Source organism: Lipophrys pholis (assembly GCF_963383615.2).
Source record: "Lipophrys pholis genome assembly, chromosome: 2".
NCBI lineage: Eukaryota > Metazoa > Chordata > Actinopteri > Blenniiformes > Blenniidae > Lipophrys > Lipophrys pholis.
The window spans coordinates 13,059,495-13,083,780 of NC_137636.1; the positions used below are offsets into that span (position 1 = coordinate 13,059,495).

Consider the following 24,286-nt stretch of genomic DNA (forward strand, 5'->3'; position numbering starts at 1 on the left):
TGCAGATAAGACTCCGAGATCGACGCTCTGCAGCCACAGGTCAGAAGTGCAGCGAGATACGAGCTAATAGAGAGGAAGAAACCACCTCTCCTTCCTCCGCCTCCCTCTTTCCAAAAGACTTTCTTCTTATATATGTCTATAACCACAAATAGGTGGGATATTTCAGTTGTTTTCTTTTTTTTTTCTTTTAGCACAGATAGACAACAAATACAGATAACTGCCTATAATCTAAAGGCAAAACATCAGAGCGTGTTACTGTGTGGTGATAAGTGACACTCATTTTGTAAAGAGTTTATAAGTTGATGGTGATGTTTCGTCACTTGAGAGGAGACGCTTTGTCCTGGAGAGGAGAGAAAACGGAGAAGACGTTCAAAGTGATTCCTGAATTATGTGTGGAGTACAAAGAGCTTTTTTAAAAAAAAAGTTGAAGCCGTCAAAAATAAATCCAATGAAACAAATTCACCTTGTTCATTCGGCATGAAGTTTTGACCATTATGTCAAATCTTATGAAATCTAAAATGTAAACAGCTTTGAATTGTATAATGTACTTTAGTTCCCATGGCTGCAAAACAACAGATATGCAAAGATTTTTGAGAACTCTCGAGAGATTTCTCTTGATGGGGCGGTTTGCCCGTCTCCACTCTGTGCAGTGCGATGACATACCGGGCATCCGGTCTTGTGCTCACGCAGGTCCGTGCCGCTTCCGTCGGCCAAACGCCAAGGCGCCAACATTGGTGGGGACGAAGTTGCTGTTTCCCAGCCCACCTGACCGACTCAGGAAGTCGGCCAAGCGGTGGGTCACACAGGTGGCTGTGTTGCATCCCCGCTTTTGTGCTGTTGTGTTGCTTGATGAAAGAGTGTGCAAAAGCCAAAACAAGCTGTTAGTATGGAATTTAAATTCAGATTGAATGTTTAGACAGCCATGCTTACCATTTTATGTTTTCATTTTCCTATAAAATTTTGTGTCGTGACTGAAAAGATTCTTTTCGAGTTAAATATGAATTTATTGTATAAAGAAGCATCGTTCGCAAAAAGAGAAAATCAGAAAACAGAAAAAACAGATCCTGAGGGTTCAGGGGTCACAGAGGGAAACTTTTAAAGTCATATAAAGAGACATGTCCCAACAATTTAACTTATAAACACAGTTGGATAGGATCAAACAAGTGCCAGTAAATGGTAAGAATCGGATGGCTTCAGTGATACGAGTTGCTGTAGTTGTCGTAAGGCCCAGCTAGACTTCTCTTCTTGCCAGGGGTCCCCGCTCCCACGTCAGTGCGAGGATAGGTTTGCAGTTTGTGAATGTCCTGGGAAAGTTTGCCCAGCATACAAGTGCTTAAGCCGGTGCATCGCTTAGACATGGGTCTATCCAAGCTGTGAGAGATGGAGACAAACATGCAGAAACGGGCTTACAGTAACATGCAGATCATCCCTACTAACTACATGCATGGTGGGTTTCTAATGAGATGTCATACATTCACAATAAAAATGTATTGAAGATTTCCAGAGCATGCTTAAAACTCCAACAGGCATAGATTGCTTGTTGTCATGCTGTCTGTCAGTCGACTTAACACTTCCGTGCATGTTTTCCTCATGGATGACATCGTGCTTGATATGTTGTTTTGTTTGTTTGTGACATATTGTGCACATTTTCATGATCAAAATGAATGGATGAATGAATGAAGCCCATGCGATGACCTTTAGTGAGGGACACGAGATGTTTGTATGTACGACCTTGAAAAATACCTTGACATTTATCAAAGCCCAAGTTGAACACACACTGAAGTTTTTGGGCTCCTATATTAGATTGTGATGCATTGTGTTAGATAGATAGATAGATAGATAGATAGATAGATAGATAGATAGATAGATAGATAGATAGATAGATAGATAGATAGATAGATAGATAGATAGATCGATCGATAGACAGACAGACAGACAGACAGACAGACAGACAGACAGACAGACAGACAGATAGGCAGATATACCTGTCTCCATCAGCTGTTTGATGATCTTGCTCATCTGCAGTTATCTGCATGAACTCCTTGATCGCTCTGAGTAACCTTTGAGCGTCGTCGTTCGATATCGAGACGCCGTCGGACTCCTTACTACTTCTGAAAAGACACATTTGATTGCCGGATGTCAATCACACTTTCACTGTCACTACGTCTCTTGAAACACTGTGTTAATTATCAACGTGAAAACAATCGGGAGAAATAACAGCAAACCTGAAACACTCCGATGCAACTAAACATTTGAAGTGAACTGTTGAATTAGTCATTAGGAGTTGATTTAATGCAAATCTCAGTGTGCGATAGAAGGTTTAGTGAATGTGGCAAAGTTTCGCTTGTGTATGCACACATGAGTGGTGCCACTGTCTCACCTGGACGGAGCTGCCTGTGAGATACAAATCTGACAAATGATCAGCGCATAAGCAATGAGGAGTGTCCAGGGTTTTCGCATCGCCATGATTTCCTGTAGGGAGCACCACACAAGGCAATAAATAACGAGGGAGCCGTTTTAAAACGTCCACCTTATGTTCACCCTTCAACTAATTTGCCATGTAATGCCTGCATCCACAGCTGCATGAATCCCCTCACACACTCCCTCACCCCTTTTGCTAGTTGAGCCACAAAAGGTTGCAGAGGCAGAAAGAGGCTGATCCCAGGTTGACTGACGCTGGATGCTTTGCCAGCAGTTCTATTCATTCACAGAATTAACTGCTGTCTCCTACATAGCATCATGAAAACTACAGCAGAGTAATATCAATTTACTTTATCATGTCAAACAATAAAGGCAACATTTTTTTTTTTTAAATCAAATTTGAAGAAACATTTATTTAATTTTTTTTTTTTCCGTACTTACCGAAAGATGATAACTCCTCTGGTAATGAAGATTTAAAGAACAGACTCACTTGTGAGTCCACTGAGCACTCCCATACGACAGGGTTTTATATATGTCCCCCATGGGCTTCTCTATCAGCTGAGTGAGCACTTGTTCCTCATCTATTGGCCGGAGAAAGGCTTTACCTCAAACAGCCGGCCAATCCTACGCCCTACGTCTCTTTCTGCAAACCAATAAAAGAAGCCGTATGCAAATTGCACCCACCATGGTCGGGAATGTGTTTGATTCACAAAAAGTTATCAAGTATTTCGAAGCAGCTCGGTGCACTGCAGCCATTCTTTAGGTCAGACAGTGGCACTCAGAAGAGATGAAGTTGGAAAATTCCTCACTGATATCGACAGACTCATCCTACAGGTTATACATAACTTACAGGTTCAAATCAACATCAAATCAACTTAAAATTATACTTTTATTGTCATAAGTGAAGGTGGGTCAAATGCCAAATGTGGGAATGAAAGAACCAAATTGGCCCCCAAAATACCCAGAACTGATTCAACATGACTGATGTGTGATTAAAATCCATTTAGGAACCACGACCACACATTTATAGTCCACAGTGCTTAAGTGTGGGGAAAAAATGAACAATTTGCAATGTGGCTCTTGAAAATCTCTTAAAACTGCTTTCACAATCAAATAATAGTTTTTAATAATAATAATAATAATAATAATAATAATAATAATAATAATAATAATAATGATGATAATAATAATGATGATGATGATGATAATGATAATAATAATAATAATAATAATAATAATAATAATAATAATAATAATAATAATAATAATAATAATAATAATAACGATGATGATGATGATAATAATAATAGTACATTTTATTTGCGTAGCACTTTTTAAGACACTCAAAGACACTTTACATCACCATATTATAAAAAATAAACAAGCATAAAATCTAGAGTTTATATACAAAACCAGACCCAACAAATAAACTACACAAACACATCAAGTGAAGCATTTGCATGGTGTAAGTTATCACAATATAAAATATAAAGTTACACATTATCCATTAATTCATCCCTCTTCTAAGCTGCATTATCAATTTCAGAGTCGCGGTGGGTCGGAGTTGTCCCAAATGACTATGGTTAAAGGCAGAGTACACACTGGCTGCCAGTCCATCACAGTGAGGATAATAATAATAATAATAAATACCTGTGATAAGAGAAGCTTGTCCAGGTTTTTGTGGTTTGGAATATGTTGTTAAAGGAGACTTGAAAATGAGCAGCATGGCCAAGGACCTACAGTAACAGGAATGGGGAAACTTTTCCCAAGCTTGGCTGTAGCACAGGTCTGGGAATCTGGTGATAGTTAGAACATGTTTACCCAATGACCTCAGTTCAGGGAGTATAGGGGTGAAGTTATTCAGACAGAGGAGAGATGGGCCGTGCCATTCAGGCACTTCAAAGAAGAAAGAGGGAAATATGTAAGAACAGGTCAAGTTCATATGTGTTTGTCAATTTGTTACCAGGGACTTTAAGCAGGAGAAACAATGTCAAAGTCGATTCAGAAATGATTGTAGATTTTCTTGATAGGTATACTGGTAAGAATCGTTACTTTCAACACTCAGCAGCTTACATCAGTTTTTTCATATTTTGATACGGGCAGTTGGGTTTGGTGGTGTGCGTGTGTCTGTGTGTGTGTGTGTGTGTCTGTGTGTGTGTGTGTGTGTGTGTGTGTGTGTGTGTGTGTGTGTGTGTGTGTGTGTGTGTGTGTGTGTGTGTGTGTGTGTGTGCATCCACACACACACTTTTTTCTTTTTCTTTTTATAGCATGTGAAGCACTTTGTGCTCCAACCTTCGTATGAAAAGTGCAACAAAAATAAAGTTTGATTTGACTTGATTTGGTTTGATCATCGTGAAAGTGTTTCATCACTGTGGAAATATTTGATCCAGACTCACAGTACATGGCGGTTGGATTTGCAGATTTGCATACCATAGAGGAGTGGACTAAGAGTGTGTTCTTCCTGATTTATATGGGAAGAGCATTGCACTGAGCTCTCTGTCAATAAACCAAACCTTCCATTCACTGATGTCCATCCGGTTTCTCTGTGCTAATTACTGGGCTGTTGGTCTCTGGCCATCGTCTAATTCCTGTTATGCAACAATATTGGATGATGTATCATAAAGCATCCTGCCTCCCAGTTATTCTTTGCGTCACAAGGAAACTCATTAGAGTAGATGAGCCTTTTAGTACTATTGAGCAGACCTGCAGGCCTCGGACCAGAAGCACTAAATTAGTCTCTAACAGCGTCACACACTGTCAGAAACTGCTCATGAAAGACTAAAGATTTCAGAGCAACAGATTCCTGATTTATGTTAATTATCTTGTTCTCATTTGATTGCTTTGCCAGGAGGTTTTAATTTCATTTATTTAGGATAACGACTCTTGTCCAGTGTCCGATCAAGTGGGGAATTTTTCACTGACAAGAAAAAACAATGAATAAACTAATGAATCTTTTTGTTTAAACATAAAAACATCAAAAAAAGATAGAAAACACACATTTAGATGAATAAAACAAAGAAGAAGAAGAAACAACAAAATCCATTTAATCTACATTTGCATGAATGAAAAGGAGTCGGAAGAAGTAAAAACGTATTTACTCCAACCCCTCAAACACTCATATATCCCCTTCAACAGAACGCTCCTAAAATGTAACTCAACACCAACAGTTGCACAGATGTTTACAATAAACTATTATACATTTAGATTCAATACTCTCCATTTACCGTCACAATCATGAACTATTGTACCTCTTAAGAATCAGTCATTTATATCTTTTTTTAAGCTGATTTATACTTGATATTTGTTTTATCTCCATTCCTTATTTATTCCACAGCTTTACGCCACAGATTGTGACAATCGCCCTTTATGAATTGAATTGAATTGAATTAAGTTCTGAAGTGATTCATTCCAAAAGTTGCCGCAAATCCTCACCAGTGCATAAGATATTTGTATCATCAGCAAGTAATACAAATTTCACGAGTGCAGACACTTTGCATACGTCACTGATGTACATAATGAACAGTTTAGGTCCTAACACAGAGCCCTGTGGGACGCCACTCACGATATCCAAGCAGTCAGAATAACGTCTTCACAAATTGTTTCCTGTTCTCCAAATATCTTCTCACCCAATTCCGTACAACTCCCCTAATTCCATTTTGTTCCAATTTATTGATTAGTTTGTCATGATTTATGGTATAAAATGCTTTTTTTTTTTAAAATCAATGAAATCTCCAGCTGAGATTTTTCTGTCCATGAAAATTGCCATTTCTTCAATTAGTTCAGTTCACGCTAATGACCAATTAACTCTGAATAAATATTGACTTTCTGATAGTAAATTGTGTTTTTCTATGAATTTGTCTATTCTGTCATTTCAGAGTCCTTCAAGGATTGTGGAGAATTGTGGGAGAAGAGAAAGAGGTCTGCAGTTAAATAGTTAAACTCGAATCCACAAGTAAGTCTTCCAGCAATTGGCATCACTCATCAAAATAAAAAAAATATATATGTATTCGTATTGAAATACTACATAAAGTGTCTAATTTGTGACTTTCAACATCTGACGAATTGTGTCACGGTTCTATTATAAAGTGTCAGATTGTTGTGCGTTTTGTAAACTGCCGAGTACTCTCCACGTTGTTTTGGACAATGCTGCTCCGAAGCCTCGGTTCACCGCCGCCTGCTTGAACCACAGACACCAACTGAGGCAGAAAAATTACATTCCAAGGGGAAAAGTGCATTGTCGAGACTGCAATTAGCTCACACTGTTCACATTCTCTCATGTTAGGCATGAATTGGCCTAGAAAATTAATGACAACACTGGAGAGCATTCATGACAGAGAGGGCAGCGTTCTCCTCGCTGCAGCTCTCGTCAGTCACAGACAGTCTCGGCTGAGTTGGTGTCTTTTTCCCAAACAGAAGCGACGCCATTCTTTGCGGCAACTCAAATGAGAAATCCTCCAAAGCGAGACACGTATCAACAACTTGCATTATTTGAATAGGCACCATTGATAAGCAGCTCACGGTGCAGTACAGCCGGTCCTAAATCGAAACAAGCAGTTTGGTTGCGGCTATAGAATCAATCTGCAACCAATTTAAAGGGCGATTACTCGACAAACGTAAATATAATGTGAACATCCAACCGAGAGTCCAAATTGTTTTGATAGTAGATAGATAGTAGTGTTTTGGTTGTTTTTTTCTTTGTTTTGTTTTTTCCAAAGTTCAGGACAGGCCTCCCCTTGAAAAAAGACAGAGATCATGAAGGAGAAAACCATTACGACTTATTAAAAGACACAGCTTACACCTGAACTGAAGTTTATAAGTGCAGTTAATTGTGGTTTGGGCAGTCAGAAATGCAACCACTGCCTTTACTATCTGGCTTTTCTTTTGAAGAAGTCCAATGTATTTTAACTTGTCTCATGATCATCAGTCATCAATCTACTGGTGTAGTTTTACTTGAGGAAAAATAATAATAAAACTATATTAAGAAAATAAAAAAACCTTGAGGATGTACACATGACCTGGGGAAAACAGTCTGGTGTACTTTCAGAATAATGTGCTTCAGTCAAGAGCCTCCACCTGCAGCTAAACCAAACCAAACATTTAAACACCTGCCCTTGAAGTTACACAGGGATTAAGACCTTTTAGTGCTTCGGCTACTCGTCGTTCTACCAGGAAAAATAACATTAGTGCCGACAGGTAATGTCAGTTATTAGCTTACTTGATTTTTCCAGTCGCCAGGGTCATGGTAGATGATCCACTGTGGGATTCACGTTATCAACTGTCACACAGGCACCACAGGAAGAACACTCTGCAAACACATAACTGTATAATTTAAAGTCTAATCCAGGTCCACCACAAACATCCCATACTACAAACAAGCAAAGAGCGAAGACCGATAATAGTTGTCTCTTGAGCTTTGATGCAGCGTTCACTAAAATCCTTGAAACACCAATGTTTCAACACAAGGGACTTTTTAAGAGATATTTCAAATGTCACATTTGATCAGATTTTTTTTTTAAGTTTATGTACCATACGTTTATCATAACATTTTGGGGGAGAAATGTGAACCTGACTAAAAAGGCACATATTTTAAATAGGATCGTATTCTTGCAGAGGGTTATAAGAAGTTGTAAAATCAATGTTTGGTGCTACTGCCAAATCGTAAAATCTGTTACTTGCAGCAAAGGTCGGTATGATTAATACTAATAACAACACTTGTAAATAAGAAGTACATCAAATCTAAGCTAATATTACTCACCGACTATAAGATGTGACTGTCATAATTAGGCTATTTCTATTTGGACAAATATTTTTGTTATTTGCTTTTTAACTTTCATCTTTCACACTGGACTTTACAGTCGAATGAATGAATGACTTTATTTTTGAACCAAAGTTTAAATCAATGTTATAATACAATATGAAATGTTTGTAAAAGCTGAGAAGGACAATATAATCTCCTCCCTGTACTTCACTGTTGATTCATTAACTACACCGTTTTGTACACATATTTACAGCTATATTCAGAATTTATCCTCAATTTTTAAACCTAAACTTCTCATCCTACATTATTCATTATGCAAATATCGACATTAGGTTTTTTTGTACAGTTACTTTGTTGATTTCCAGGAGTTTTAAAATGTGGGGTAAAACAACATCGGTGAAATATTTCTTTGAAATGTGCTGACTCCGCTTTGTCTGAATGCCGCGGTTCCAAAACATGTTTCACGTTAACCACCTGGACACTCGTGTTTCACATGTTTTGATTTAATCCAACCACTAACAAGATAATGTAACAGTGAGAAGATGATTTTCTGATTAAATCTGACAGATGTGTTTAATGCTTCCAGAATAGCTTTTGAGTCAGGGGAGCTGGCAGGAAGCAAAGAAGTAATTTGCAAGAATGTCCTCATTAGGTAGCCTTAACAAATCTGAATGATTGGGAGAGGTCTGTAGAGGCCATTGAGGCATCGAAAAGGAAAAAAAAAGAAAAAAAAGAAGAAAAAAAAAGAAGCTTACCAGCTGCCTCAGCAGGAAGTAACAGCTGGATAAACAACTTCATGTCTAATGAGGAGCGAGTCATGATGAACTGATCACACAGCAAAGTGGAAAGCAGCATTTCACAAAAGTGGAAATTGTTTGTAGTTTAAAGCCACATTAATGAGGTGATTTTCTGTGCATGGCTTCTTCCCTGCACTCCCTCTCCGTTCTACACCTCTATTAAGCGTAAAGACAGTGTTCGCAGGAAGCAGATCAATGGGAACTTTGTTATTTTGCTGACTGAATGAAATGAGTTGTTTCAAACGTTTCGATAAATTATCTTTCAAATGATGGATTCGCTGGAGGTATATCGTTAGACGCTCAATGAACTGGATACTTATTTAAAAATATTAGTGAAGGAAAAACCCTTAGACACAAGTATGCAAGTTTGTGGCGCACACCTTCACCTTCGACCTCTAAATATAGTGCATGACCAAATCTTTAACGTACAGAGGTGAAGGAACCTGCAGCAGATTGCTGGTTCAAAGTTTATTTGCTTAAAAACGTGGTAACAGACAGATATGCATTACTGATAGCAGCTCATTGAATTCAGCCTTGATACACCGAACAGGACCTGTTTGATTTGTTTAAAATCACTTCTCAAAACATTTTTACTTTCAACTTTAGAACTCTATGTGTAAATGTGTTTGCATCTTTTGTTTTGTGGCTTGAGGGACACGCAACTGAGCACGGCCGCATCGATCCGCAGAGTGGAATTGAAGATCAACTTTCTGCTTGAGAAAAAAAAAAAGAAAAAAAGAGTCAAATAGAAATTCATTTTAACGAACATAAAACAAACAGTAGGAGAAACTTTTACAGAAATATAAATAGCATTGATAGTCAGACATACAAAAACAATTGTAAATATTACACTAGCAACATATTTGACAAGCTTCAACCAATCAATGCTTGTTTTTTTTGTTTTTTTATATATTGGTTTTGGAGCAATCTACATTTTCAAGTATAAACCAGGGTAGATGTTTGAAGGCTGATGACGTGAATATTGTAATTTATTGACCCGGCATTATAAATATCACATGCATCAGAATAACTGTAATGAATAAAGAAAAATACCAAACTACCAGTGGTTATATTTATTTAAAATATCTATTTATGCAATCAATCTAAATAGCTTTTTTTTTTTTTCATTTATTTAGTCATGTATTCATTTCAATATTTTTATTAAATTAAAGAATATCCTGCTGTTAATATCCATCCATCCATCCATCCATCCATCCATCCATCCATCCATCCATTCCTTTCAAAAATCGCATCACATTTGGAATTATTATTAAAGGTTTTATTGATGCAATCTCACAGACTCTAATGTGACCTTTATGTACGCACATCTTATATGTTTTTCCATATTGAAATAAGTTGTGGATACCACTGAAACACTATTTGTTTGAGATGCAATTTATTTCATTGTTAAACTTGTTCTACTGACCTTCCATCAGGCCACAACAGTGTTTCTCCCTTTTTTCCCTCCTATATGTTTGAGTCTGTGCCGGGTCTTTTTCATTCAAAGCTACTTTGTGCTCTGAAATCCACAATGTGCGTGCCAGCTGAGATTTTAATTTAGCCAACGACATAATCCCTTTTCCGTGAAATAGTCCTTTTCAGACAGACTTTATGGTTCTGGCAATACACTCAACATTAAGACAAAGTGCCCTATATCCCCTTTCCCAAGTTGGCCAAAAGAACAATCTAAAGTATTCAGCACAATTGTGAAAAGCCAGAGAGGTGCCAAGTCTCAACATTGTAAGTGGACATCTAAAGTACAAGTTCAACCACCAGAGCCAGGCCGCAATGCTTTGTCTTTATAGAAACCAATGAAAAAATATATCAGATTTATTTTCGATTCATAAATGTTTAACGTGATTAACAGTGCAATATGATTAAAAAGCCTTGATTGTTGTGCTAAGTAGTGAGTGTTCTTTGCATGTGAGCTCTGGGGTGGTGTGGCACATTGTCCTGTTGTAGTCATGTTCATGCTGAACTGCCTTTTTTAAAATCCACTTGTTATTCAGAGAGCCTGCTATTGAGCTTAACAGCGCCCAGCATTTTCCTAGTAGCCAATACGTCCCTAAAACAACAACTTTTGCAAACTGGGAGTGGTATTTTATCTCAGGTTTCTCTGAGAAGAAGAAGGAAAAAAAAAAAAAAAGGCTGGACAAGAGCCCAGTTGTTCGGTACGACCTCCTCAATTCTGATGTAATGTGCAAAAGGTGGAAAGAGAACTGATTTGGATTATGGTTGAAAATACTCGAGATAGATGAAAACTACTCATGTTAGTTACTTTTCCCCTCTGCTTTACTGTATTACAAACTGCACTGTACCCCGAGTGTTTTTCAAATATCTATGTTCAAATCACATTTCTCTAAAATGTCTCTCCGTAAAATCTGGTTTGTTAAGAAATGTCGACGCAAAGCAGGACTTTTCTCTGCTCAATATAATAAACTTAAAGGTAAGAGGTTTGAATGATGTGTGTGGGTATACATTTCAAATAGTTCTATTATATTATATTATATTATATATTCAGAGTTGTGTTTTTTAAAGTTTAGTTTATATAGTGTAACTAAGTACAATCAAAATACGACTTAAGTATTGTAATATGAGTATGTGTGTTCCATCCACGTCTGATAATGGGACATAATGTTACAAAATAACCTATAATAGTTTGGTCCTTGTGCAAGTGGTATTTTCGCTCATGTTCAAAAATATCCACGTTAGACAAACTTGTTAAAGCATTTCACAACTTTAATTCTGAAAAAGCATGACGTGCAGTTTTATGGTGTGATCCCTCCTCTGCAGACTGACTGTCAACATCCATCCCAACGGCCACTGGATCATTATTGATCAGCGAGAGAGAGAGAAAAAAAAAAAAAAAGAAAAAAAAAGTTCACCAGTAGTTGACTCTGACTTTCTGGCCAATCTTCGCCTTAGAGGCGGGGATCGACAATGTGCAAGATGATACATATGTGCTTCAGTTCCTCACACCAGAAGCCGAGGTTTGCAGTGTGTCTGTAGGATTAGAGAGATTTGAATTTTTTTTTTTTTTAAATTCCCAAAATGGTTTCAATCAAGTCTCCGTGTCTGGTTCTGGTGCCGGTGTCGCCCGCGCGCGCCGCGCTCGGTCTCTGCTGCCTGGCCGCGTCCATCCTCGCTCTCCTGCTGGTCCGGCAGCTCGTCAAGCAGAGGAGACCCCCGGGCTTCCCTCCCGGTCCGTCTCCCATCCCGGTGATAGGGAACATCTTCTCTCTGGCCACCGAGCCGCACGTCTTCCTCAAGAAGCAGAGCGAAGTTCACGGACAGGTAACGACTGCTTTCTCGGTGCTCTGCAGACTGTGCAGGAGCTTGACCCTGCAGCGCGCGCGCGCGTGCACGCACGCACACACACACACACACACAGTATTTGGTTGGAGGTGGATTAAATCACCGCCCCTCCCTTGTGTGCAGAGGGAGATTTTTTTTTTTTCATTCACACAAATTCAGCAATAGTTGCATGCAATTTTTGCACAAACCTTTCATTCCTTGACTAATGCATTGCTATTGAAAGAAAAGAAGTACAAAAAAAAAAAAAAGGAACAAAATGATTAAAGTGCTTGTGCTGCAATGTGCACCTTTCAGATTTTCAGTCTTGACCTAGGAGGGATAATGACGGTGGTTTTAAATGGATATGACTGTGTCAGGGAATGCCTTTATCACCAAAGTGAGGTGTTTGCTGACCGGCCATCACTGCCTTTATTCAAGAAAATGACCAAAATGGGTGGTAAGACGCTGTGATAGAATGCATGCAGATATTTTTTTCCAACAATATTTGAATTTCCAATGTTTTAACCCTTTTTCTCTCTCTCTCTCTCTCCCCTCTCTATCCAAAGGGCTTCTCAATTGTAAATATGGTAAAGGATGGATTGAACACCGTAAGCTGGCTTGCAATTCTTTCCGTTACTTCGGCAGCGGCCAGAGACTGTTTGAAAGAAAGATCTCGGAGGAGTGCATGTTCTTTGTTGATGCTATTGACGAACACAAGGGGAAATCTTTCAACCCCAAACACCTTGTGACCAACGCAGTGTCCAATATCACCAATCTGATAATATTCGGACAGCGCTTCACATATGACGACAGCAATTTCCAGCACATGATTGAGATTTTCAGCGAGAACGTGGAGCTCGCGGTGAGCGGCTGGGCCCTCCTCTACAATGCCTTCCCTTGGATTGAATATGTGCCCTTTGGAAAACACCAGAAGCTGTTCCGCAACGCTGCTGAGGTTTATGACTTTTTACAGGAGGTCATAGAGGGTTTCTCCAAGGGCAGAGTGCCCCAAGTGCCCCGTCACTATGTTGACGCCTACTTGGATGAGTTGGAGCAAAGCGCAGGAGATCCCACGTCTTCATACTCTTATGAAAACCTCATCTATTCAGTGGGTGAGCTCATTATTGCTGGTACAGAGACCACAACAAACACCCTGCGCTGGGCCATGTTGTACATGGCCATGTACCCCAACATACAAGGTCAGTTGTAGCAAGAGCACCATCCCAATGGGAGATTTTACATCTGATGTCGCCATAAAAAAAATGGATTTTAATGCACTTTCACTGTACAGCTGCTTCAATGAACATATACTCTTACACCTGGCTCACCGGTCATCTCTTGTTTTTCCCTGTAAAGAGAGGGTGCACAGGGAAATCGACAGCGTGCTGACCAATGGGAGGGCACCCACACTGGAGGACAAGCACAGGATGCCCTACGTGGAAGCTGTCCTGCACGAGGTTCTTCGCTTCTGCAACATTGTGCCCCTTGGCATTTTCCGTGCCACCTCGCAGGAAGCAAAAGTCAACGGATACACACTTCCCAAAGGCACCATGGTGATCACAAACCTGTACTCAGTCCACTTTGATGAGAAGTACTGGAACGATCCCGGTGTTTTCCTACCAGAGAGGTTTCTGGACAGCAGTGGCAACTTTGTGAGGCGTGAGGCCTTCCTTCCATTCTCTTTGGGTTAGTCTCTCATTCATACTCTCGGATTAAAACCTTACCGATACACGGATAAAACACGCAAGACTCAACCAATACCTTTCAGTATATGTACTCAAAAAGATCTGAGGTCTGATAGTATTTGTACTTCCTATTTGGCTAGAAAAACTCACATCTTTCTGACAAAAAGTGAAACATAATGTGCAACTTTAATATATTCTATACAGAGGCACTTCAATGGAGTTCATTTATATTTACCCGTCTTAAGAAGAATTAGAAATATTTTTTTTCTGGTCCTCGACGCGACCCTGCAGTTCAGATTACCTGGAAGAGGTCGTTTTAACTTCTCTCTTCAAGCATCTATTCTTAAACCTTCCTTCTTCTGATAGGCCAATGTTCAGGAAGTCACTCTTTTGCCAACACTCTTTCTACTAATGTTCCACCGGGTGGTGGTAATTTGCCACCAGCCTCTTCAAGTTGGCTGTGTCTATTGAATGAGTCCCACTCATGTCCAATAACAGTGTTTCTTGGATGGATTTAGGCATTTTGATAAGAGCCTGTTATGATATCAGACGGTAGGATAATATGCTGCTTATAAAGTAGTATGGCTGGAGGAGATGATGATACGTACCTTATGGGGAATCATCCAAAGCCATTCATTAAAATATAATTATGTAGAAAAGGGTGTCAAACTCACCATATTTCAGCGGTCACATATGTCCCAATTTGATCCGGGTTTGCCATAACTTTAATATAACATAAGGATCTACAACTGGTGCAAAAAAATACAAATCTATAAAAAAAAAAAATAATTATTCACCGTGTTTTGCAAGACCTGTAAAAGTTTACAAAAATAAGTACAGTTTCAATATTATTCTGTTTTAAGTGATGCCTCCGTGCTCAAAAACAATGTTCTCTAGTTGCACATTTCTTCTTTCAGTTTTGTTGCAACTTAAAAATGCAATAACCTGAATTCCTGCTTTTTGGCTCTTCAAATCTACATGAAATATACAAAATTCTTGCCTGCAAACACAATGTCTTTTTAGGTTGATGTTCTTCTTCTCAAGACTCACAATTCCTGCAGCACTGACGTGCATGTTTTTACTAATTCACCCTCACAGTGTGCTCATGCTCCTTCACAAGGTGTAAGAGACAGAGGTTTTCAAGTAAATGAGAGGTTGTTTTCTTTTTGATGATTTGCACTTTTCTAGGTCATGTGTAGGCTTGTTGTTTTTGTTTCGAACCTCCGATATGGAAATTAACATATATAATACAACATTCTTCATCTTTAAATCAGCATTACCGTGTTTTCCTTTTTGGCAATTGGCCACATCTGTTTTCTTCTCTTGCCTTATTTCCTGGTACCTTTATGTTTCTCAGGTGTTTTTGTGAGCATTGGTAGAAAACTTTTAGTTTTATTATTTATTTTTTTTCGGGGGGGGGGGGGGGGGCACATCTGCACTGCACACTATCCTCATTTAAACCCATTATTTTCTCCTTTGTTGTGTTCATGTTTCCAAATGTCTGGAACAAATTAGCCAGCTGTTGGTTTTGTGTGTGTGTGTGTGTGTGTGTGTGTGTGTGTGTGTGTGTGTGTGTGTGTGTGTGTGTGTGTGTGTGTGTGTGTGTGTGTGTGTGTGTGTGTGTGTGTGTGTGTGTGTGTGTGTGTGTGTGTGTGTGTGTGGGGCCGCCTGATGTAACAGATTTTCTTTTTCTTTTTTTTTTTCCCCAGGGAGGCGTCACTGTCTGGGTGAACAGCTGGCCAGAATGGAGATGTTCCTCTTCTTCACCACTTTGCTGCAGAGGTTTCATCTTCAGTTTCCTCCAGGAACCGTCCCAACTGTCACTCCCAAACTGGGCATGACCTTACAGCCCAAACCGTACTCCATCTGTGCTGTCCGCAGGCAGCAGAAGCTTTCCTGCTCTGGAGACACTCCTTATCACAAGTAGGCATGTGAGCGTTTCTTGTAGCTTGTTCAGTCGTTTGAGCGCGAGCTGAACTATTTTGCACAGCAATGCAGCCGCATGGCACAAGACTGTATCGCCCTGGACTGTAGCGTCCGGTATCAGTGCATTACAGTTGTTCCAAAGGTGCTCTCTCTGCATATAACATGTGAATCAGTTTTTTTTCGATGTCTATTGAACTAACTGAGCGATATCCATGTTTGCACAAGACTTTCAGACAGCAAGGGAGGCAACAAGTGCTGAAAGGCCACCCTGGAAGCACAAGTGTGATGTTGATTTAGTTCTCTGAGCTCCGAGCCCAGAAAATATAAAAAGTCTATGAACCTTGGTGCGCCAGCGATGAATTCGGTATGTGTCAATGATTGATAGTATGTACACCCGGGGTGGTTCATAGCCCTGCATTCTAAGGACAGTCTCAGGTCAGACAAATGCCACCAGCCATTCATACGTGTTTGGCGAAATGGGACTGGCAGACTTTCCAAGAAAGTTCTGATCAACGTATTGGAACTGGACGCGGACCAGACATTGCTTCATTCAGATTGACTCTGACCTCACCTCCAGGGATCCTGCTCCAGGGAAAACCTTCCTCTTAGAAAGTGAATGAAACCCTGGCGGAGTTCTAGAAACTGACTATGCAATACTGGTTTCTGCTGAATGGTGCTTATCAGTACTAACAATGTACTGCATTTATGTGTGCCGTTAACACGTGTTCTTATTTGCAATACTGGTAGCATGAACCTTTTTGTGTAATAATAAAGTCTTTCTTAAAAAAAAACCCACACGCATGTCTGGATTAGTTCTTGCAAATTTGCTGAGACTAAAATGTACAAAGAGGTTTGGATTACTTTGTTTTAAGATCCCAAAGAAGTCATTTGACCATTAAGACGTCCAACAAATTCAACATATCAACATCGATGAAGTCTTTTAAAGCGGCGTGTGTACATTTGAAATGATCCTCCCTTCAATAAGACACCTTCTTTTGGACACATACAAATATATTCAAGTGGTGACTGCCTACTGACTCATATTGCATATGTGCAACAGTATCCCCAATCTGGCTTCAAAACGAGATAATGAGTTATGAGCAATGAGGTGAGATATTCACTATGCGTGCTTACAAATATCAGCTTTATGCAGGTCGCTGGATTACGTTCAGGTTATCACCTTGTTTGCTGGCATGGTTTAACATCCATTTCCTATTTATTTACTTAGCTGTTCACGTATATTTCCTGAAAACACCTCAGGTGTAACATTTGTTAGAATTGGTGCAATGCGTTTCCCAAATCACCCGACAAAACCCCGCAGTCACTCTCTTGTGTGTCCTCTCTGCTTCTAAATGTTCACCAGTCAGTCGCCGACTTTGCGTTTCACTGCAGGTTGTTCACACTAACCTGTCAGGAAAAGGTTTCTCTTCTGCTGAACGTGAACTCGGACGTTTACAAATAGCGTCAAAACACACAAATGAACAGAAATATGCAAATCTGTTGTGTGGAACTGCAAAGTTTGTAGAATTGGCAACGAAGATGCTCAGTAGGTCATTAAGATGGGAGTTTTTCCACACTGTAAACTGTGGACGGCTTCTAATCACTCTTTTCTCACCTTAAGTGTGATGCTTTAAGGTGGCGGGAGATGTTATGACTGTCCAGGAGGTTTTCCAAGTGAAAAACATATGTGTGGGTGAGAAATTAGTGTATTTGGGATTTTTGATATTTATTTGAAGTGGTATGGACAAAAAAAACAACAACACACACACACACACACACAACATAGTTGTATATTGTGAATACACAGACAGACAGACAGACAGACACAAAGAAAAATCAATGAGAAATGCTGATACTTTAGGGATGGTGTTTTATGACAGCTATAAATAACAACAAAAAAATTTGTTGCCCTCACAATGTAGATAAGAGTGAATGGTTACATTAGGCAAACATATGTATAATCGATGCTACATACGGGTAAAGACCATTCATAGATGTATTTATGGCACAATCATCAGAGGACACTGGTTGGAGAGACTGCACAGTGAGAAGCCGACAAACTTTTACAACTTAACGAGCCAGAATGCGTCAGCTCAGGAGCAAACTGAGGCTTTAAGGAGACAAAGCATGGGGTCCTCGTGAGAGAAAAGAGAAGACAGGATTGTCAGGATGCGTATGGCTCTGAACCGGAGTCCAACTCCCACTCCCGTCACTGCCACTTTGATGCCGCCGGTGCAACATTTGACTGGAGGTGTGTTTCTCTGGGGCCCAGAGAGTGTGTCGCTCGCACAAACTACAAGTATGCAGGTGAAGCTTGGCACTAGTCCGGTTGAGTGAAACGACAGTGATGGAGAAAGATAATGACGTTTACAAAAGTGGTTATGATACAGATCAGGGAGAAGCTGGAACCAAAAAAGGGGGGGGGGGGGCAAAACACCAAGCCCCACAGTTTCACACATGTAAATAGATAAAAACTCTGAAAACACAATGGTAATAACAGGATTGCAATGTACATTATGTCAGCTGTGTGTAGAAAACAGATGCATTCGTTTTGATTATTTAAAAAATATATATTTATATGCACATACTCTTTTGTACAGCGGCTAAACACTCGTTTGGTATTAAAATGTGCACATCCGTATCTATTTTATGTCTTCAAATGTCTCAGTTTACACTGCTTGTTTAACATTTTCTCCAGAGATTGTGAATTGAAAAGATGATCAAGGTGACAAGTCTGCCTTCCCTTTGATGAAGTGTCTCATTTCTAATGGAATGCCAAGAGTTTGTAGAGACAAAATTAGAGAACTAGTAGTTCTTTAACCAGTCCCCATAGCACATCATAAAACAGATATATATGCATATATATATAAAAAACAAAAAAAACAAAAACAAAGTGACGATAAAAACCTGGATCTCTTCTTCACACACTGGCCGAGTAATGGATTTTTGATGCAAATCAAATTAATCAAAATTAAACATTGGAAAATGAAAGCCCATTTTGCAAATCTAGATTTGCTTCGTAGTGCTGGTTTAAAAATAATGGAGAACGTTGAATTAAAAAAAAGAGCCCAATGCACTGTTACAGAACAGCAAAGCTGTGCAGTGTGACGTGTTGCTGCAGTCTGCTGACAATCAGGATTAGCTTTTCTCCAGTGAGGTTGTAAAAAGGTTATGCAAACAGTGTAGGAACGGCTGAGAGACGGCACAGACCGTCTGCTCCTCTGTCGCTCCAATTTGTTTGCAGTCAAATTGTTCATTAAGAGATTACAAACTATTTCAGTCACCCAGATTTTTTTTTTTTTTTTTTGGAATTTTCTTAATTTCAAAAGTGTATTTCATAGTAATGACATAAATTCTTGCAAAATAATTATTCAACTTTGCCTGAATCCTGAGTAACCTTTGAAAAAAAAAATAAAAAATGCTTAGAATCAGAAAAGGAAAATGAAGAATCCATTCATTGAAACAGCACTCCTGATCTGAATGCAACATGTTAAAACACCAGAGGACATTTCACTGATTAAAAACCAACCATTACTAAAAAGGACACACAGACATAAGCACAAATTACATACTAAAAGGAATTAAAAATGTGCTCTCTTTCTCCCTACTCATTCTCTCTGATCACATTCCTGCCAAAATATTTCAACACTCAAACAAAAAAATAAAGAACAGGGAGTTAAACCAAAAAAACCAACAAAAAAAAAAACCGCAAGGTGGTACACATGAGTAAAAGCATCAAAAATGATGCAGATATAATGCTATTAATCAGTCGACATTTCAATAAAGTCTCTGTGACTGAGTCTTATACAGTGTTTTGTGTCACCAGCAAGGAGAGAAAACTACACAAGCCGAGGCTCTGGGCCAATATGGACTTAGTAAAGGTTCAGACAGGCACATCATTTGATATTGTTAGATATATATATGTATTGTATGTAGGTATGTAAGTGTGTGTGTGTGTGTGTGTGTGTGTGTGTGTGTGTGTGTGTGTGTGTGTGTGTGTGTGTGTGTGTGTGTGTGTGTGTGTGTGCGTGTGTGTGTGTGTGTGTACTTATAATTAAAAAATATACCCGACAACGAGGCTGAAAGAGCTTCTGCCTGTTGTCTTTCCGTGTATGAAATGTTCACTTTGGTAAAGGGTATCAATCACTTCATAATGTCGCTCGGTTCAGTATTTTCCTCTACCTTTGATTCTTGAGTTTACATAAATTGTACCTAAGTTAAGCGCTTTGCATTCAAGGCAGCATCACAGCCAAGGTTAGCAGGGAGGGTAAGTCAATGCTGGACCCCGCCCACAAAAACTCTTCTTTTGCACCGCCCTCCTCAGTTCTGGAGCCCGTTTTTTTTTTGTGGGTGCACTTGACTCTCCATGGGGTGAAAGTGCATAGGAGTTGGGCCCCCACCGTTGCAGTAAGGATCCGCTCACAGTAGTAAGGCCTTTTTGTTTCTCCAAAAAAAAAACAAAAAAAAAAAAAACTATGTGACTGCTCAAGCGTCTGCACAGTGAATCTTTCAATGTCTGTGTGTGTGAGAAAGAGAGAGAGAGAGAGACGGACAGAGAGGAAGGGAGAGAGAGAGATGGAACATGTGTTTTATGTGCATTTGCCAACTGTTTGTCTTTACGTTGGTGACAAGGCTTGTGGTCTGAGGGACTCGTGTCCTTACACTGCCTCTCCGTCACGTTTCAAACTCACGCAGCTCCATTCTCTAGTCTGTCCTCTCGCTACTGACGCTCCTCCCCCTCCTCCTCCTCCTGAATGACCTGGATGTCATCTGACGGGGAGGCGGGCAGGCTGTCCGGCTGCTGCTGTTTGCCCAGCTCTTTGCTTTTCTCCTCCTCCTCGATGATCTTCTTCCACACCTTGTGGTTCTCCGTCAGGTGCTGCATTATGCTGCAGAATAACCTGCGGCGGCGTTTCCTCCTTCCTACAACGCAGAGAAACACGCATTCGTAACTGCAGGAAGCGCTTCGCTGATAAGACTCGGTATTACTGCAGTAGCAACAACACTTACTTGGTGCCAGCTCGTCTTCGAGCTCATCGTCCTCCTCTTCGTCTTCATCTGTGTCGATGTCCGCCTGGCCTTCGTCGTCGTCTTCATCCGACCCGGATTCGTTGATCCAGTAGCCAGGAAGTAGACCGGCGGCGTCATAGGAGTTACAGAGGGGTCCGACAATGTGTGTGATGAAAGACTCCTGCAGCTTGGCCAGCTGTGGCGAGGACCTGTCCATGAAGGGGCTGATGGGTAATCCCAGCCTGGCTTCCTCGTCTCCCTGCAGACAAAGAGTAGAAACTGAAGTTGAAAACAGCTCTTCAAATGATTTGGTTCTGTTTTAACTTGCACCCTAATTGCCTCTGAAGATATGACTTTTTTGGGGGGGGTTAGGGTTAGAAAATACCAAATACAAAATACCTGCAGAAACAGCTGTGACACTAAACTACAATCACTCTGCTAATCAAGCTCCACCCAGTGTCACTACTGTATGAGGTAGTTTTTTTTTTATACAAACAAAAAGGAAAATAAGTCTTTAATAAAGATATGATTTCATAGAAGATTCAAACAGAGACAACACCATCTGACTGGTTTGTCTGGTTTCAATGCACCTGATTTTGTCAAGAGGAACCCCCCCCCCCCCCCCCCCATTGGGTCTGTTACAGAAAAGAACAAGTACTGACTGTTAACACGTTCTTGGTTTGGGAGCAGCTGATCAGAGATGGTTTAGTCACTGAGTTCAGCACACGTGTCTCCTCCATAATAAAAACCCTTCTTCAATGGAGCTCTGATCCTGCAGTTTACTATGGCAACTGTGACAGCCGTGCACGTCATCCAGTCACCCAGTGTGAGCCCAGTGTCACAATACCACACAGGTATAGCAAGGAATGAAGACAGCTAGGGTGTAGGAGTTCTTTAGAGATTATCAAAAGAAATGGTGGACAGCTCGAGGATAAAGTGTACCTTTCATTTATTTAAATACCTTGGCCACAAAACAGTAAAAAAAAAAGAAAAAAAAAAAGACATAAGTCATTGTGAATCAATTCTGCTCCACATCCAACTATTCATCTTATATTTGGCTTTATTCCATCCAAGGTCACAGTGAAGGGCTGGAGCTGATCCCAGCCAACAAATGCCAGAGACAAGCTCGCCCACCGTCATGTGTGTGCATGTAAGAGTATTAACTGCTGTTGTTAATTCTACCGCAAAGTTCAAATGCAACAGTCAACATAAATACAAGTTCCAAGTGATCAGTGACACCTGAACACTCTTTGCAGCTTTAGCATGCCATCTGTACCTGCTCATAAAACTCATTGACGATGCCTTCTGTCCACTTGATGTGCAAGTCACGGACTTTGGCCGGTCCGTTGATATCTGCCAGCTTGATACACACTTGGCACACCAGCAGCCGGTCATTCTCATTGGTCCAATCAATTCCTGGACTGTTCACATCATTCACCTGTTAAATAAAGATAGGTCGAGGCTGTATTACGACTCATCATCACAATCCTCATTATGCTGGCCTAAACTACTTTTCTCCATTATTAACCCTTCAGTAAATGCATGACTTGTGAACTTTTCGACTGTCAATGTCAGACCTTGGAGTTAAACTCAGCCAGGAAGTCAAAGTGCTTCTTGAGGTCTGTGGCAAGTATAGCCTCGATAACAAGGAAGCGAAAACGCTTGAACTCCACATGATCCAAGTTGACCAGGAAGTTGAACTCGGGCTGGGACAGGTAGAGGCTCCAAGCAGACGCAGCGTGGTGGTTCTCCAGCACCGAGCGGTCGTTGTACAGCACCGCCTGCACACAGAGGTCGAGAACGCCAAAGCCATGAGAGAAGAAAAGACGTGGGAGTTTTCTGCCATTTCCCCCAATATGCCATTGACAAAAATTGCTTACGTAATGTGTTTGCATTTGAGTTACACAATTTGCAGAGGATACAAAAATAGCAAGCGCTTATTAAATGACTTGAGAGGACATGAGGGTGTTTGGTTTTGAAATAGAATGAGCTCACTTAAAGCTCGGATGATAAGCAGGTGTAAAGCAGCTGGAAATAAAAATAAATTACACACTTTTTTTTCTCTCTTTTTAACAGACTTGATGGCTGTTAACACCATTCGCAATCAATATGTTCAGGGTTCCTGTAACCCACTTTCCGAGGACAAAACCCAGACAGTCGGAATGCTATCGCTATCGACATGTTGTGAAAATACAATATTTAAACTGGGGCGAGCGCTTGACCATATTATCTTTCATTCGCTTAACTGACCACTAGGAGGATTAACTGGACATGTGACGAGAAGTTTAATCTTTTAAAGTGTCCTGATTTGAAACTGCTTTTAATAGATATTCTAATAATCTGGAGACCACGTATAACATGTCAAATACTTTCCGTATCAATTTAAGCAAAAAAAAAAAAAAAAAAAACAACTCTGACTCGTGTGAACTATAAAGAGACGGCTTAAATAAGTAAAACTATATTTTAGATCACATCGCAACGTTGGCAGTAATATTACAAGCAGAAACAAATACTCCGTCAAGTGATTGTTTTTCTTTCTTTGGGTGGAAACACACTTTTCCAAAGGAGCCTCTCATTTCTGATGGAGTCACTGCTGCAGACAGACTGTTTCCACAGTTCTGGTCTCGGGTCAAGGTGTCAGTGCTGACATTTGCTCAGGGCTGTTTGTGCTTCAAAGAAAGAGACAAGTGTTGATGGCCTCCTGCAAACAATGATGTTTGATGCACTACATTGAGTGGATAACTCCAAGTAGAAAAAGAAAAACAGGTCACAGGTTGTTTAGATCATTTCATGATTAGTTCCAATGTTGGACATCGGTAAATAAAGCTTCATGGATTTGACAACAAGAATCCTTGAAATAAGTGAAACTTCTGTAAATCATTTATGTAATAGGTGTTTCTGTGCAACACGATTGTTTTGGATTCTGTTATTTTGACCAATGAAAGATTTCCAAAATATTACAATTCTTATTTATTTCAAGATTAAGAGAGACTTTTACTTCTAATGCAACCAGGAGAAAAACCTTTAAACCATTTCAAAATATTACAAAATGCAAATCTACCTATATTTATCTTATCTTTTGTGGGCCTTAATTTCCTTTATTATTATCAATATTGTAATATAGTGTGCTATTTTCTATATTTGTGTTTTCATTTTTCTTTATTTCTTATTCTTCTATCCTATAAACACTGTTGTTTCGGTGTGGAACATGTACTCAAAGCATTTTCACTGCACATTATACTATGTATTGTTGTTGCGTTTGATAAATAAAGGACTTGATTTGACATAATAAAAATAATCTCATACTATATGTTACTTTGATTTATCACACTGATCCAGATGTACGTGTCGGTGACTGATCAGGGCAACACGTTCACTGAGCCTGTTTACATGAC

At 39.8% G+C, this 24,286-nt stretch overlaps 3 protein-coding genes across 4 annotated transcripts in view; 1 reads left to right on the forward strand and 2 right to left on the reverse strand.

Moving 5' to 3' along the window:
• Positions 1–682: 682 nt before the first annotated feature.
• calca (calcitonin/calcitonin-related polypeptide, alpha) lies at positions 683–2,466 on the reverse strand (the record flags this gene model as incomplete). Its single annotated transcript, XM_080458057.1, has 3 exons — positions 683–845; positions 1,986–2,111; positions 2,381–2,466. The coding sequence occupies 3 exons, from the start codon at positions 2,464–2,466 to the stop codon at positions 683–685; spliced, it is 375 nt and encodes a 124-aa protein (XP_080314183.1).
• A 9,485-nt stretch (positions 2,467–11,951) lies between these two features.
• cyp2r1 (cytochrome P450, family 2, subfamily R, polypeptide 1) lies at positions 11,952–16,663 on the forward strand. The gene is made up of 5 exons (XM_080458887.1): positions 11,952–12,270; positions 12,586–12,727; positions 12,837–13,469; positions 13,627–13,956; positions 15,665–16,663. Exons 1-5 carry the CDS (start codon positions 12,028–12,030, stop codon positions 15,880–15,882), a joined length of 1,566 nt encoding a protein of 521 aa, XP_080315013.1. The 5' UTR covers positions 11,952–12,027; the 3' UTR covers positions 15,883–16,663.
• Positions 16,664–19,164: 2,501 nt separating this feature from the next.
• Positions 19,165–24,286, reverse strand: part of pde3b (phosphodiesterase 3B) — a 46,096-nt gene continuing 40,974 nt past the window's right edge. For both annotated transcript variants that reach the window (XM_080458916.1, XM_080458917.1), the window contains 4 exons: positions 22,469–22,672; positions 22,168–22,329; positions 20,892–21,150; positions 19,165–20,804 (listed from right to left, as the gene is read on the reverse strand). In XM_080458916.1, coding sequence (XP_080315042.1) covers positions 20,602–20,804; positions 20,892–21,150; positions 22,168–22,329; positions 22,469–22,672 — 828 coding nt within the window. In that variant the 3' untranslated portion in view covers positions 19,165–20,601. The remainder of the gene's footprint in view (positions 20,805–20,891; positions 21,151–22,167; positions 22,330–22,468; positions 22,673–24,286) is intronic.

Coding starts and splice junctions, on each gene's coding strand:
- cyp2r1 (XM_080458887.1), top strand. CDS start 12,028: ATGGTTTCAATCAAGTCTCCGTGTCTGGTTCTGGTGCCGGTGTCGCCC. Junction 13,470..13,626: donor CATGTACCCCAACATACAAG/GTCAGTTGTAGC, acceptor TTCCCTGTAAAG/AGAGGGTGCACAGGGAAATC. Junction 13,957..15,664: donor CTTCCTTCCATTCTCTTTGG/GTTAGTCTCTCA, acceptor TTTTTTCCCCAG/GGAGGCGTCACTGTCTGGGT.